The 16,915-nt window shown below is 40.2% G+C and overlaps 1 protein-coding gene across 3 annotated transcripts; it reads left to right on the forward strand.

Moving 5' to 3' along the window:
- The first annotated feature begins 7 nt into the window (after nt 1-7).
- agfg2 (ArfGAP with FG repeats 2) lies at nt 8-16,915 on the forward strand. Of its 3 annotated transcripts, none has more exons than XM_061959317.2 (15): nt 8-162; nt 1,557-1,847; nt 2,355-2,448; nt 4,742-4,857; nt 4,940-5,084; nt 5,164-5,278; nt 5,343-5,447; nt 5,529-5,561; nt 8,540-8,719; nt 9,074-9,146; nt 9,211-9,254; nt 9,346-9,432; nt 12,476-12,547; nt 15,583-15,653; nt 15,723-16,915. In XM_061959317.2, exons 2-15 carry the CDS (start codon nt 1,681-1,683, stop codon nt 15,768-15,770), a joined length of 1,350 nt encoding a protein of 449 aa, XP_061815301.1. In that variant the 5' UTR covers nt 8-162; nt 1,557-1,680; the 3' UTR covers nt 15,771-16,915. The 3 variants fall into 3 exon arrangements, with proteins under 3 accessions (XP_061815301.1, XP_061815302.1, XP_061815303.1); XM_061959319.2 differs by lacking the exon at nt 8-162 and adding an exon at nt 2,012-2,036 and having other exon boundaries at nt 1,724-1,847; XM_061959318.2 differs by lacking the exon at nt 5,529-5,561.

The raw sequence follows: 16,915 nt of genomic DNA on the forward strand, positions 1-16,915 counted from the left end.
AGGTTCCAGGAGAGACACTGTGGAGCCTCTACGTGTCTCTTCCGGGGTTGCGTTCACTGACTTAAACGGAATGTTGTAAAGAACAACGTTTATCTTCTAAAATATCCCGAATCAAAGATCGTTGTGTAGTGCGCTCGTCGTTTGTCTATTCAACTTGAATGAGTAAGTTTCATTGCAACACACACACACACACAGATACACACACACACACTGGGTGTGTTTTCTTGTCTAGCAACCTGTTTTTCCCCTTACATGCGACATAGCACAAACACAACTTGCTGTGCAAAGAGAACAAAAAGAAACAACACTTTCACAGGTTGAACGCTGCTCTGATGACGTCAGAAATGCGGAACCCTGTTGAGTCACATGATGAGTCATGGTAATTGTTGTTCATGTCAACACAATGAAAAGCAGCTTGTTTGTTGTTTTTGAGTATACTGCCCCTAGGAGCGTGTTTGCAGGGTGTCTGGGTGCTTCTATGATAGGCAATGATGCGCTGGCCATTATCCTCAATTTGATCCAGTTTCTTATGTAGGAGTTATAGCGCTCTCTGCTGATCAAAACTGGCCACTACGTTGCTTCTGCACTGTAAAAAAATGTTTTGTGAATTTACAGCAAATTATTTGCTAAAAATTGCATTACTTTCACAGTAACATTTACAGTAATTAATAGTTTATTGTGAAATATATGTACAGCCATTCACTGTAACTGCAGACCTTGGATTTTACAGTTAATTACCATACAATTACGACACAAGGACTTCACAATTGTGATTTTATTGTTATTTACTCTTTCGTTTTACCAGCATATCTTCTGTACAAGGGTGTGCAACGTAACGCAAGTTTGAATGTGTTTTATTACGGAGGAGGACTACAGGATTTCTTTTTTTTTACTGGGAAATAACAGTTATATAGTTGCAGTGCAATTTAAGGGTATCGTATTTGTTGTCATTTTACTGTAAAAAATACAATTAAATTATGTGTAATCCTGGTAAATATTTCCAGTGTGTGTTAAATTATGTTATTTTTAGACAGCTAAAGGCAACAAACCCCCAATAATGTACAACATTTTTGTCAAAAAGAGATGACAAATTTGAACTTACATAAAAATGACATTTAAAACATTTCTATGCATGCCCAACACTCAAAACTTTTGTGGAATATTAAATTGAATAAAGAACAGTTTTCTTACTATTACACATGTGTTCCGCTTTTACTGTTGGCATTTGTTTAAATGCTTGTGTTGTGTTAAAACAGGAAGGAAATAAACGATAAGTAATTGACATGAAGATGAATTGAATAGACTGTTTCTTCCGACTCCTTTTCAGACATTTGAAACCGTAATCGCCTGATGTAGACTTAAATGTATGAAGGTTTTGTGTTTTGTTTTTGCTACAACTCTGTTTACTGTTATACGAAACAAATGCATAAGTACCGCGTGTCAAATTGCTAACAGTAAGTTATCATGATACGTTGCAGTTTGTAAGGTTTTATTTTGAAGAGTGTGTTTCCGGTATGTGTGTCGCTGCTTCCGTCTACCTTGCCTCCTCTGTGCAGCCTGTCACAACAGGGGCGAAGCAGCGGAGCAGCGTCCTCCACAATGCCGCCGTGAAGTGGCCCGTGTGGGAGGCGCAGGAGGAGGAGAGCCCGGACACGGAAAGGTCCACGCACAACATCCACCATGTCGAACCGCAAGCACAGGGACAACCAGGAGATCTGCGCCCGTAAGGTCCGCGAGCTGGCCCAGTCCGGAGTAAACAAACACTGCTTCGAGTGCAACCAGCCCGGGGTGACTTACACGGACGTGACCGTGGGCAGCTTCGTGTGCACGTCATGCTCCGGAATGCTGTGAGTGTTCTTCTTGTTGTTATTTGCAGCGTAGTGGAGCAAAGTGGAGTCAGGCTGTCAGGCCCTGAGACTCTGCACCATGCACCACCATGACACCTTCATGTGGACCATCTCATCTTGCTGACTGTGCAATGTGCTCATTGACACTCTCTATCTCCCCACAGCCTTTTAAAGAGTTATTTGCAGCAGGTTTGTTTCTTCCTCTCTTTCCACCAGGCTCCTCTCCAGTGTGTGTGTGTGTGTGTGTGTGTGTGTGTGTGCGTGCGTGCGTGTGTGGGTGGGTGGGTGTGTGTGGGTGTGTGTTTGCATGGTCAATCCCAGCACTTCACAGGAAGGCGCCTTGGACCACTCTGTAGTTGTTATTGCCCAATCCTGCACATGTCCAACACCAGTGTTCAGCATGGATGAGGGCGTCACACACTTAACACACTCGTGAGATGTTTCCACGCCCACCTGACCTGCAATGACCACAACACATGTGTTTTTCTCTGACACCATCCATCCCAGGAGAGGCCTCAACCCTCCGCACAGAGTCAAGTCCATCTCCATGACGACGTTCTCCCAGCAGGAAGTGGAATTCCTTCAAAACCATGGCAACGAGGTGAGTGACACTCACAGAACTCACGAGTTTAGTTTGACACTCGCATTCCGCCATCCGAAACAAAACAAGCCTTCATCCTCTCAGGATAATGGCTGGTGTGTTGCATAAAAGCTTTTAGTTGGAGGGCTTTTTATTTGATTGCCTGACCAAGTGTGTGTGCACGCATGATGCCTAAAATAAAAGGACTAACATAAATGCTCCAATTAACATCTCGGTAGAATCTCATTAGTCCATAAAAGCAAATAACCACCAGGGTCTTTGACATTGACATTAGCAGTTGTGGCTGTAGGCAACCTCCCCATGTTGATTTTATACTGAACAAAAATATTAATGCAACACTTTGGTTTTTGCTCCCATTTTTCATGAGTTGAACTCAAAGATGTAAAACTTTGACTATATACAAAAAATACCTATTCCTCTAAAATATTGTTCACAAATCTGTCTAAATCTGTGCTAGTGAGCATTTCTTCTTTGCCAAGGTAATCCATCTCACCTCACACATGTTGCTGGTGTGCCTTAGGCTGCCCACTATAAAAGGCTACCGTACTCTGAAATGTGCAGTTTTGTCTTATTGGGGGCCTGGGTGGGTCAGTATCTGGCGTGACCACCATTTGCCTCACGCAGTGCAACACATCTCCTTTGCATAGAGTTGATCAAGTTGTTGATTCCCTGTGGAATGTTGGTCCACTCCTCACATAGAGTTGATCAAGTTGTTGATTGCCTGTGGAATGTTGGTCCACTCCTCTTCAATGGCTTTGCAAAGTTGCTGGATATTGGCAGGACCTATCGTATACACGCTGTCGTATACGCCGTTCCACAGCATCCCAAACATGCTCAATGGGTGTGATGTCCGGTGAGTATGCTAGCCATGGAAGAGCTGGGATATTTTCAGCTTTCAGGAGTTGTGTACAGATCCTTGCAACATGGGGCCGTGCACTGTCATGCTGCAACATGAAGTGATGGTCTCGGGTGAATGACACAACAATGAGCCTCGGAATCTCGTCACAGTATCTCTGTGCATTTAAAATGTCATCAATAAAATGCACTTGCGTACATTGTCCATAACATTCGCCTGCCCATACCATAACCCCAACCCCACCATCTTCCCTGAACAGTGAAAACCGGCATACATTCGTGAAGAGAGCCTATGTCCAACATGACAGACGCCATCGAATGTGAGCATTTGCCCACTCAAGTCGGTTATGACGACAAACTGCAGTCAGCTGAAGACCCCGATGAGAACAACAAGCATGCAGATGAGCTTCCCTGAGACGGTTTCTCACAGTTTGCGCAGAAATTCTTTGGTTTTGCAAACCAATTGTTGCAGCAGCTGTCCGGGTGGCTGGTCTCAGACAATCATGGAGGTGCACCTGCTGGAGGTGGAGGTCCTGGGCTTGTGTGGTTTTACATGGTCTGCAGTTGTGAGGCCGGTTGGATGTACTGCCAAATTCTCTGAAACACCTTTGGAGACAGCTTATGGTAGTCATACATGATATTAAATATGGATCTCACGGCACCACTACTTGATTCACTGATCTTATGCAATCAATTTTTATTGTATTTGAAGTAAATTATTTGTAAAATTGTCACATTACTCTCTGTAGACAACACAACTTTTGCCTTGACAAATTCTGACTCTTCTGTGTTTATTAAATGATGAATCTTTCTTTCGTGAAGCAAATTTAATACAGTATATTAAATCATTAGGGTGCCTTGGATGAATTAAAAGTCAGGTTAAAAGCTGTTGTTTCTACAAAATGGAAAAGTGACAAGACTTTTTTTAGGGACTGTAGTATTAAAAGCTCTGTCGTTGGCCAAATTTATATGGTATAATGTCTATATCGCGCAACCCTATTTGATAATGTGGTTTTTATTTTATTTTTATTTTTTTAATTGTATCGGTAAAGTCCCAAACATTGACTGGTTTATTTCGATCAACGGTTTGGCGACCCTCGCAAGAGACGATATTGTACTTATAAAATGAGTAGTTACACAACATCACATGTTGTCAAAACATCAACCTGTTGGAAAATGTTGAGTGAACTGACATTGTTGCACAGCGAACTCTGTTGTATTCATAGCTGCAGAATTTTCCTCCACTCTGCAGATAGCGCCATCAAACCATTTCCTGTTCAGTATAAATGTACAATTTGAAGCCAAGAAAACAAATCTGTGAATGTGCGGGGAAGGGAATGCCACACCGCGAATAATCGTTGATCTACAGTAGAGCATTCTCGTGTATGCTGCTCACATGTTGAACATGATGCACAGTTATGTTTTTTCTGTTCACCAGGTCGGCAGGAGGACTTGGTTGTGCTTGTTTGAGCCCAAGGCGGACGGCTGCTCCGACATGAAGGACTTGCAGAAGTTCAAAGAATATCTGCAGGACAAATATGAGAAGAAGAAATGGTGATTAGTCAGTGAGGCGCTTGCATGGTAAGTCTTTTGAAATTTGACCCCAGCTAAGTGGAGCACTCTCACTCTCTTCCAGGCATTTTTCCAAAATGAAGAACTGCCGAGACATGGAGGGAGGTCCTTGGAGTCCAGGGGTCCAGGCCGTCCTCGCTCATGGTCCTTTGGCCGGGCAGCACCCCCCTCATAGCCTGCCCCCAAACGCCAGGCCTGCCAGGATGCTGGTCAGATGCCGAACGACGAGCGTGTTTGAAGTGTGACCAGCTGTGACGCTAATGTCCTGTTTTTCGCTATACTTTGCAGTCCCAGATGTCGCCGTGGGATCGAGCCCCGGCCATTTCGCCCGCCGACGTCCGCGCTGACGTGTTTACCGCTCGGCCCTCGCGCTCCCAAAGCTTCCGAGACGCCCCGCTGAAAGGTACCAGATTTGCTCTGTCATCCTCATAGGAAGCTTCATTCTGCATCTTGTCCCCCTCTTCTAGACCACAACATGTGCGGTATTGAAAGACAGCGCCCCGGCTCACTATCGTCAGCACTGGGGGGTCCAACCCACGGCCCTTCCTTTCCTGCCCTTCCGCGGCCTTCAGGTGTGCATCCTGACTGCCTCCTTGTCTCTTTGTCCTTTCAGAGTAAAGGTCTAATATCCTGTCTGTCTCCTCACCTTGTAGCAAGTAGCTCTTTCAAAAACCACTTCACTTTAGGTAAGACACCCCACCGCCCCTACAACACTCACTCACACACACACACACACACACACTTTGCTCCATATATCACGCACATGCACGTTAACTAGCCAGTGCTAGCGAGTGTTATTTTTAGGAGGCTGCAGCTGGTGCTTGTGGTCAGCAGTGAGCTGCTAATATTTCACACCATGTTGGCGTAGAAGCACTTAAAATAAATATGTAGGGTGCAGCACAGGCACACACAAATTGAGGTATGTTTGCAAATATAGCTCTTACTTGTACACAGGGTCATATCATAACATTTTATATATGCAAATCATGTGTTATTTATCACCTGACTGTTGCTAGCCTGCCCTATGTCTAATGGCTGCCGCTACCTAAACATTCATGTTCCCGTATTGGCTTTGTTATGTTGTAATGGAATGGTGTTTACTAGGGCTGTGAATCTTTGTGCATCATACGATTCGATTCGATTTGATTTTTGGGGTTAACGATTCGATTCAGAATTGATTCTTGATTCAAAACGATTCTCATTTTAAAATCTCTACTTTTTCAATAACATTGTAGAAAATGGATGGATGGATGGGTGCCAGTTCTATGATTAACTACATCCCGCCATAAAATAAACAGCTCTGATAAATTTCTATATTTTTGCAGGGATTTTTTTTAATATATATATATATATATATATATACATATATATATATATATATATATATTTTTTTTTTTTTTTTTTTTTTATACATATATTTTTTTAATTTAATTTAAAAAAAATTTTTTTTAAACAATCTATGATTATTTGTTTTAACGATTAACAATCGTTACAAATAAGAATCGTGATTCATTCAAAAATCTATTTTTTTGACACCCCTAGTGTTTACACGCAAGAAGTTTGAAAAGTAGCCTGCTATCTCGTTTCTAGCACAAGTTTGTTTGATTAATTTAAACTTAAACTTTCCATCGTAAAAGTTTTAGCATATCGTTGGCTCTGATGAACATTGGATCGGGATACCCCTTATGCAATTGCATGAAGTACATGCAATTTTCTGTCGAAGTTGAAAGAATAAATACATTTAGTCATAAAGATTAACAGTTTTTTTACACACATTATTTTTAGGCTTTCACAAGCCACGTAAAATGATGTGGCGGGTCACATTTGTGCCCCCGGGCCTTGAGTTTGACACCTGTGCTGTAAATTGTCCAATGGTGTGAATTGTTGTATGTTTATATGCAGAGGTGGGTAGTAACGCGCTACATTTACTCCGTTACATCTACTTGAGTAACTTTTGGGATAAATTGTACTTCTAAGAGTAGTTTTAATGCAACATACTTTTACTTTTACTTAAGTATATTTATAGAGAAGGAACGCTACTTTTACTCCGCTACTTTTACTCCGCTACTTTTACTCCGCTACTTTTATCTACATTCAGCTCGCTACTCGCTACTAATTTTTATCGATCTGTTAATGCACGCTTTGTTTGTTTTGGTCTGTCAGACAGACCTTCAAAGTGCCTGACTTACTGGTGACGTTTCACTTCGTTCCACCAATCAGATGCAGTCACTGGTGACGTTGGACCAATCAAACAGAGCCAGGTGGTCACATGACCTGACTTAAACAAGTTGAAAAACGTATTCGGGTGTTACCATTTAGTGGTCAATTGTACGGAATATGTACTGTACTGTGCAATCTACTAATAAAAGTTCCAATCAATCAATCAAAAGTGTGAAGGAAAAAAGATACTTTTTTTATTTCAACCGGACATCCCGTCAAAAGCCTAAAGACTGACCGCACATGAGGACGTTCCTGTCTTCACAATAAAAGTGCCGCTCCATCGCGCCTGCGCTTTCAAAACAAGAGTCTCCGAAAGCCAGCGCAAACAAGCTAGCAAGCTAAGGAGTTTGACGCCAATATATTTCTTGTAAAGTGTATAAAAACGAATATGGAAGCTGTACAAATAAGATGCCAAAAACCCACCACTTTCATGTGGTATTAGACAGAAAGGAGGAACTTTTCTTCTCCTCCATTTGAAAACGTGGACGTTATCATCACTACTGTCTGATTACAATCAATGCAAGTCATCAGAATCAGGTAATACACCAACTTATATTCTAGTCTTCATGAAAGAAAGGAATCTATATGTGTTAAACATGCATGTATATTCATTAAAACATCTTTAACATGTAAACAAAAACAGCTAAATAAATACATATAAATTATATACTGTATATATATATATATATATATATATATATATATATATATATATATATATATATGTGTGTGTGTATGTTACTCATCAGTTACTCAGTACTTGAGTAGTTTTTTCACAACATACTTTTTACTTTTACTCAAGTAAATATTTGGGTGACTACTCCTTACTTTTACTTGAGTAATAAATCTCTAAAGTAACAGTACTTTTACTTGAGTACAATTTCTGGCTACTCTACCCACCTCTGTTTATATGTGTGCTGTGATTGGCTGGCAACCAGTCAGTGGGATGGACTCCAGCTCATGCATGAGAAAGTAGAAAGGAAAACGTAGCTCCTTTTGACCACATGGTTAATTATTAACAATGGACTGTGCAACACAGCAGCAACAGAACCAATGTTGTAATGGCGATTAGGAGAAAACTGCTCAGTCAGCATTAATAATGCTCGTGAGTTGAGTGTAAACACGTGTGTTACAAGTTTCACACTAAGAGCTGAGTAGCAACATCATAAAGCCGCTGGATGTTGACCAGATATACCGGTACTTAAAATGCAGCTACTGCCAACATCAGAAGGTTGCCTACAGTCTCAGCTGTTTGTACGATGAGACCCTACTGCTTATTTTCTTTTGCGGACCATGCATAAGCAGCTTTGCAGTTAAATGAATAGAGTGGTTAAGTAATGCTGTTCTTCCCCATAAAATTGTACTAGGTTCCTTCTGTTTGCAGCTGTGTGTGATAGTTTTGTGTTGCAAGTAAGTTGTCTGTCCGCCTCCCTTTGTGACTCAGGTCGAGCAGTGTCTGCCTCGGGGACCACGGGGCCTTTCAGGGCCTTCCCCAAATCTCTCAGCTTGGACTTTGGAGGGTTAAAACACACTCAAGCTCAGCCTCCTGTTCCTCTGCAGACCGCCAATGCCCAGGACAGATTCGCCGCAGTGTCCCACCTGGACAGCGTCTTCTCTGACACAGGTAGGTATGCTTTGTCTTCCCATAAACATCACGGCCATGCCAGGACAAAGCTGACTGTGGTTAGCAAGGGTAGCTTTATTGTGAAGGATTGGTCTGGGATCCAGATTGTCACAGCCAGCTCGGCTCGGTTGCGTAACGTCCTTCTTCTAAATGCCAAAGCTGAATTACGCTCATTGTTGCTTGCGCCACGTCACACACTTTGCCTTCAAATCATCCCCTTGACCTCTATTAATTTGGTTGAAATGCATCAGCATTCTTTTTTCTTTTTTTTTAACGCTCATGTGATGAGGAGACCAGATTGTCACATTTCATGCTTACAGCTTTCTCTTCAAGAAGTGAAATGTTTGTTTGCAGCGCCCCCTGCCGGCCCTCCGCAGTACAGTAGCCTGTTTGCCAGCAGGCTGTCTTCCAGCTCCACTCCCGCCAGGTGAGCTTATTACAATCTTTCTTAAATGCTTTTTATTTGATGTCTTCACCTCTTCTTCCAACAGCTCCCCAGGAGTGGAAACAGTGTCCAGCTCACAGACATTTGCAAGTAAGCTGTTCCTCCTAATCAAAGCCTATACAGTGTGTAAAATAGCCTGATGCACCGTCAATGATCTCCCTCCTCCTTTTATGTGTATTAGATTTCCCCAACCCATTCAGCTCCGGCACCGTCTCCCAGCAGCCCACTGCACTGTCCCCCAGTAACCCCTTCAGCAGCCCCCCAGGAGGTGAGACCTTTTCTTTGTCCTTTCAATGTCCTGCCGCTTGAACAACAACAGGCGATGGTATAAAACCCCATTTGAATACTGTGTCATTTTGCATAATTCGACATCTCCAAAAAGGGGTAGGAAGAAGCAGAACTTATTTAATTCTACCCCTTCTTAGCCATTACTAGTAGTTTGTTCACTTCCTGTGATTAACAAGAAGTAGGTTAACAATATTGACAAATACCTTAATAAAAAAAGTCATTTAATTATCTTTGTAATGTTGTATTCACAGGAGCTTGCAGGTTAGGTTGATAACTTTAAATGTAAATACCACTCAGTCCACACATTGTTCAAGGCTTAGAAAATAACTATCAATATTTTCTGCCTAACAGTTCTGTAATATCGTAGCCAAAAGTTTTGGAGTTGATGTAAATTCTGTGATTCAAAAACGAATTAGTGTTTTTTAAAAAAAATAAAGACTAGTTTTTTAAGGTGTGTCCTATGCTGAAAAAAAGCCTTTTTGGTCGGGATGACAAAAGTAAGAAAAGAAGCAGCGAAGTTACTGAAACACAAAATTTAAGTCCTTGCCAAAATGTTTGGCCATTACTGAAAATCTTATGGTGATGGTTAATTTTGAACGTGCACAACAAAGTTAAATTGAAGTTCACATAAACATTAGCGTTACATGTCTGAAAAGGAGTTGGAACGAGAAAAGTTCATTTAATTTTAGAGCCAACAATATATTGTTAGTCCTTCTTGCATTGCTGTACATGCTTGTTATTTCAGTGGTTACTTCAGTAGTGTCTTCTGTTTTATGTACAGCACTTATTCTACAATGAATGTACAGTTACTGTCTGCCCAACTGTGGTGTTTTTTGGACTACAAGGCGCACTTAAAATCCTTTATTTTCTTAAAAGTCAACAGTTCACCTTATAACCCGGTGTGCCTAATGTACGTAATAATTCTGGTTGCGCTTATCAACATCAAAGCAATTTTATTTGGCACAAGGTGTAATGATAAGTGTGATCAGTAGATGGCAGTCACATATAAGAGATACGTGTAGACTGTAGGCTGATGCTTGTTCAATAAATGACGCTAGCAAGTACCGTAAGCAAGCAACACCAAAACTTTGACGTTTCGTTGAGAATATAGAACATTATACACAGCGCTCAAAAATCTGTTAAAATGTTTTAGTACCACTTTGGTAAGCTACGAAACCGCACCGATTGATGGAACGCGTAGCATTACGTCTGAAGCGATCACTTTGTAAAATGTTTGTTTGAACATTTGATTTGTTTGATAAACTTTCTGTGATGCAATCACGTTTATTCTCTGCCATATTAGTAGTGTTTGAGAGCAGAACTAAACGTTAAGAAATGACAATCGCATTAATTGTTGGTTCTGTTGTGATTGCTATGCTTAAATATAACTACTAAGACCTGGTTGTGCAAATACATTAACGTCATGTTAAGTCCTAGGAATAAATATTGTGATAGTTGGCCCAATCCACCGTATTTTCTTTTCTCGATTTTCACAACAGAAACTAAAAGCTTAGTTGTTGTTGTTCAGGAAATCCAAGTGCTTTATTTGACACGGATGACCACATTATAGCGTCTTTGGTGATATATATTGGCATCAAGAAAATATCCCTTATAGTATTAATGAACTAGATTAATAAATCTCTCGTATGCTCAAGAACAAATACTCAAACTTGGTATCGCTAGCAAACCTTGCTGAACAACAGGGACATCTATAGCTAAATAATGACACAAAATATGAACTTCACATCATAAAAACAACTGCAGACATGAATTGAAGATGACACTTATATTCGTTGCAAAAATCAACTGCAAACAAACGTATCCTTTTTCTCATTAGTGTCACGACCACAGCAGCACGCACTCGTTATGTCAATCACATACGTTACTTAGCGATGCACGAATAAGACCAACTTTGTTTTTCACAGATTAATTTCCTAATTTGTGGACCCCTCAAATGTAAAGACATGATGTGTCTCCAATCTTTTCTTCTCGTGTCAAATGAGGTGAGGTAGCAGTATTATTTGGCATTTTGTTTCGCAATGTTATACAAAACCAACTTTTCTTACCTATTGGTACCTGCTAATGTGTATTTGGGATCTGCATAACTTCCAAAAATGTGCGCCTGTCCGCCATTGTGTTCCCCACCATAGTCAATAAACTCCTTCATTTTCTCAATTCTCTTCTTGTGGGGCTTCATCCTCAGCGGTTGCCATTTCAAGTGTAAAGTTGCGTACAGTTCTAACTTCTATCCGTCAGTGGACTCGCTATGGTAGCACTAAAAACTACCGCGACAACAAAGATGATGGGGAGAGGATGCTGTCAAAGTGGAGGCACGTAAATAATATCGCCCAAAAAACGACGCATCCTGAAGAGACAGTCAGAAAGCAACTTGAATATGGTCTGTAAAACATAATCGATGCAACATTTTCACCAAAAAACATTACATATTATGTAAACCACAAGGAAGTGTTTTAAATGTAGGACAAAAAAAATCATAATATGACCCCTTTGATGCGCCCTATAATTCAGTGCGCCCTATGGTCTGAAAAATATGGTACTCTTCTTTTTCTTCTTCCATATTGTCTGTGTGATATCACATATATAATATGTAAATATTACATATATGTTATATTTTATATTTCTACTCTGGTACATTTTTAGTCTACTTTATACCTTTTGTTTTCGCCCTCTTTTTGTGCCCTTGTGTGCATTATCCTTTCCATCCTTTGTAACTGAGCAACTGTGGAACAAATTTCCCTTGTGGATCATTAACGTTTGTCTAAGTCTAAACATGACATATTATTAGCAGGGTTATAAAATCAGTTATTTCAATAGCATCATATTGGAAAGATTATGATTAGTTTATGAAAGATATGTATTAATAGCATTATTAGTGTAATCATAAGCTTTAATAGGTATTAGTGCTGTCATGTGGCCTTCAATATTTATCAGCACATTTTCAAATATGTCAGTTTTGAAAAAAACAAGAATAAATGACGGATCCATTTGATTTATCTTTCCAGGCGACTCCAGTGCAGTTTTACCGCCGCCTGCCTCATTTCCTCCAGAGGCCGTCAACAACCAGGAAGCCAATGGTAATGGTTGTCCTTCACAGTAAAGCTACCATTTGTCAGTAGGGTTCCTGTCAGGTTGGGAAGGGGGCCGTGTCGGTATTCTGCCATTTGGAAGTAAAATGTAAATAATGTAATGTAATGTAAATGTAAATATGAATGAAAATGAAATGGATGGACATGAAGGGAGAAGTTACACCCCCAACTTGCAGCTTTTATAAAGTATGGCTCTTAGGACACATGAGTTGACTATCCCTGCCTTTGGCCATACCGATCATTACACAAATACGCATCAGCAGTAGGGTTGTCCTGATGCCAATATTTTGGTACCGGTACCAAAATGTATTTCAATACTTTTTGCTACTTTTCAAAGTAAAAAGGACCACAAACAAATGTCATTATTGCCTTAATTTTAATAGAAAAGTTTAGGATGCATTAAACTTATGTTTTTTATTACACTCAAATAACTATTTTAGAAGATTAAAATAACAATTAAAAGTCATTAAACACACTGGAATTTTCTTATTGCATGACTTGTCCAAGGTTTACCCCACTGTCCGCCCGATTGCAGCTGAGATAGGCTCCAGCCAGCACCGCGACCCCGAAAGGGACAAGTGGTAGAAAATGGATGGATGGACTCTAAAAACTTTTTGTCATCTGTTATATCAACAGCAGCCGCTTGCTCTCTCTCTCACCTGCACCAACACATACACTATGGCAGTTAGCCACTGGTGCGTTTATGGCCACACAAAAAGTTGGACAACTCCAACACTACACGTAAAGTGTAAATTTCAGGTCGTTTTACTATGACTCCTCAATCAGTGTGCTTATTCTACTGTCATTTGTTAAGGATGTTATTTTTTGGATATTAATCATGAAATTATGTTACAGGACTACATAATTGCTAATAAAAATATTTATTTTACGGACAGAAAGTTAATAAACACTTCATCTCATGCAACATGTGAATGTTTTAAGGGGGACTAAATGTGATCTCTGAAAGGGGTACACAATTTTTCCAAAGCAGGACCCCCACCCAGGCATAAAATACTATAGTGCATAGCTGATTTAAAAAAAAATAAAAAATTGACTAGTCACTTGATTATAATAATAAGACATTTAAATTGTTATGTCAGGTTTGAGACAAATGTGCTGCTGGTATGGCCACAGTGTGCACGTCTGTATTCCACTGAATGCTCAGGGTGTTTGTGCATTTGCTACACACATGAAAAATTAGAGGGAACATTGTCATCCACTGATCAGCCCATTACCACCCAGAAAAATCACAGTACTGTCTATGACCAGTCTCCCACATGCTAGAAATCAGGGGTGCCCAAACCTTTTGCCTCCAACTGCCAAAGTGAAAATGTGCCACAAATAGTCTACATGTAAATAAAAAAATGTTTTTTACTTAACACAAATAACATGAATCTAAGGCAACTATGTTAGCCTTGAAAGAGTTGAGTTGAGTTTGAGTTTATTTGGAACATGCATGCATACAACATGATACATCACAATTTCCAGTTTCTCTATTCAACATGTTCGAAAAGGAGTAGGAAGAAGCAGAGCTTATTTAATCCTACCCCTTTTCTTTTACATAGCAGTTGCTAAAACTTTTGTTCACTTCCTGTTCTCAATTTATTCATGATATACTCCATAAGTAATCACAATAAAAATAAATAAATACATAAATAATACTTGGTGAAGTAAGTTATATTTCATATGGTGAGATGAGTAAAATCTTGAAAATGAACGGATGGATGGATGAGATAAATTCAGAATGTTTATCATGGTTCTTCTTTGTACTTTGTAAACACTTTAAGTTTGAAGAGTTTCTTGAATTGGATCATATTAGTACATTGTTTGATTTCTTTGCTTAATCCATTCCATAATTTAATTCCACATACAGATATACTGAAGGTCTTAAGTGTTGTACGTGCCTACAAATATTTTAAATTACATTTTTCTCTAAGATTATATTTCTCCTCTTTTGTTGAGAATAATTGTTGTATATTCTTGGGTAGCAGATTATAGTTTGCTTTGTGTATAATTTTAGCTGTTTGCAAATTCACTATGTCGTGGAATTTCAGTATTTTTGATTCAATAAATAAGGGGTTTGTATGTTCTTGGGGACGGCGTGGCGAAGTTGGGAGAGTGGCCGTGCCAGCAATCTGAGGGTTACTGATTCAATCCCCACCTTCTACCATCCTAGTCACGTCCGTTGTGTCCTTGAGCAAGACACTTCACCCTTGCTCCTGATGGGCCTGGTTAGCGCCGTGCATGGCAGCTCCCACCATCAGTGTGTGAATTTGTGTGTGTGAATGCGTGAATGTGGAAATAGTGTCAAAGCGCTTTGAGTTCCTTAAAAAAAGTAGAAAAGCGCTATACAAGTATAACCCATTTACCATTCTCTATATCCAACATTATGTATTATTCTAACTGATCTTTTTTGTAACACCGTTAATGAATGAAGTGTACTTTTGTAGTTATTTCCCCATATTTCTACACAATAACTCAGATATGGTAACACTAGCGAGCAGTAGAGAATATGGAGTGATTTTTGTTCTGGACCATGTTTTGCTTTATTCTATTCTAAAGAGGTCGGTATGAATTAAATTTGGGAAGCTACCCTTTGGCAGGTCAAACTGAACAACTCTTTGGGCCAAATTTGGGCCACGGGCCACACTTTGGGCACTCCTCATCGCTTGTAATAGAAATACACAAGAAATAAGAAATAAACAAGTTCTCCCTGCATGCTGTAGTGTCCGCTGAAATGTTATTATTGTTGTGATATGAGGCCTTATTTAGTACTGCTTAGCTGTGCACATAGTTTTGTTGTTGGAAGACTCACGATCCCGCACTTTTCTCTAAAGCAAACAGAAATCCCGACTCTAATTGCCATGGCGACTGAGCTAGAATTTTGAAGTGTGACTGAATTGCAGCACTTATATGGAAATGTGCAGAATTGCTCAAAAAGCTCTGCTTCCAGATTGTATTAGCCAAAATCTGGCAGGTGCTGAGATGCACTTTCAAGACTTGAGACTTGTTGTTTTCTGCAGGTTTTGCTGCCTTGCCCGCCTCCGACGAGCAGCCCAAAGTCCCTCGGCCCATGTCGGTCAACCCGTTTACAGTGAGTAGTGCGCCAGCTGCTGTGCCAGATATGTGTCACCTTGTCACACTGCATCCTCACGTCTTTCAGGGGAACGTTTACCCGAGTCAGGCGACGTCACGAAACCCTTTCATCTGACCGGTGCATCTCTGGAAACGTCACAAGTCTCAAGTGTTTTCAAGTCAGCTTGGAGGGTTCGCAGGGCATGCAGACCACCCTCTCCCCTTTCTTTGTAGGCTCCTCCTATTTGTCTGTGTGTGTGTGTGTGTGTGTGTGTGTGTGTGTGTGTGTGTGTGTGTGTGTGTGTGTGTGTGTGTGTGTGTGTGTGTGTGTGTGTGTGTTAGGGGGGATAAAATGCATGAATGTAATCCTGACTCCCATTTTGTCTCATTGGGAGCGTGGTAGTACTACAGTGGGAGTCAACAAATATTTTTTCAAACATGTTACATGCAAACTGCTGCTACTGTCCCCTTTCTCTCATCCCCCCGCTTAAAGTATAAAAGAAAAATAATGATAACCCGCCAACAGTATTGAAAAAGCCACACAAAATTGGGCTTTCAATGAAGTGTTAGTAATTATGCTAATTTGCCGCCTTAAAGCCTCCTGATGCATGTGCAGAAGCATCGAAAAGGCCTTTTTTTAAACCCACTTTCAGGCTGCATGAGCTTAGAGGGCTAAAATGCTACTGAATGTAAAAGTTTGCTGCACAATAACTTCATGGATGAAATGTTAGTGCTTCTTATTACTGGACCAAACATTTTTTTGCCAAAAAAGAAAGCAATGATGGAAACATGAAGGACTTGTGTAACAATTGTTATTCATGTTCATAAAATCACTTTGTTTGCCTATTAAGGGACTTTGCCTGCGAGTCTTATCATTGGGCACAAAAATGGAGTCCAACAATAACATTAACAATATTGCTACAAAAGTTTTAACAATGACTCATAAAACTCACATTGTAGGCCGACTGCAGTGATTAGTTTCACCAGCAGAGGGTGCTGGTTGTTTATTTTCCCCACTGATGTCTTGCCGGAGGTTAATTTAGGATGCACATTGCATAACATGCATATTGTGTTGGAATACTCTGCAAAGACAGAACGCCACCAGGGTAGCTATTTTTAGATTTAATTCACAGCCTTCCCCACCTCAACTGTTTGTATTGAATTATATAGTTATACCCGGGAATAACTGGACAAGTGCATTCATGTTTTAGCAATAAATAAATGATGCAAATGTGGAGGGAACACTGGCATCCTCCACACATCATCACATTGTTGCAATCA

This window comes from Nerophis lumbriciformis, linkage group LG05 (genome assembly GCF_033978685.3).
Source record: "Nerophis lumbriciformis linkage group LG05, RoL_Nlum_v2.1, whole genome shotgun sequence".
NCBI lineage: Eukaryota > Metazoa > Chordata > Actinopteri > Syngnathiformes > Syngnathidae > Nerophis > Nerophis lumbriciformis.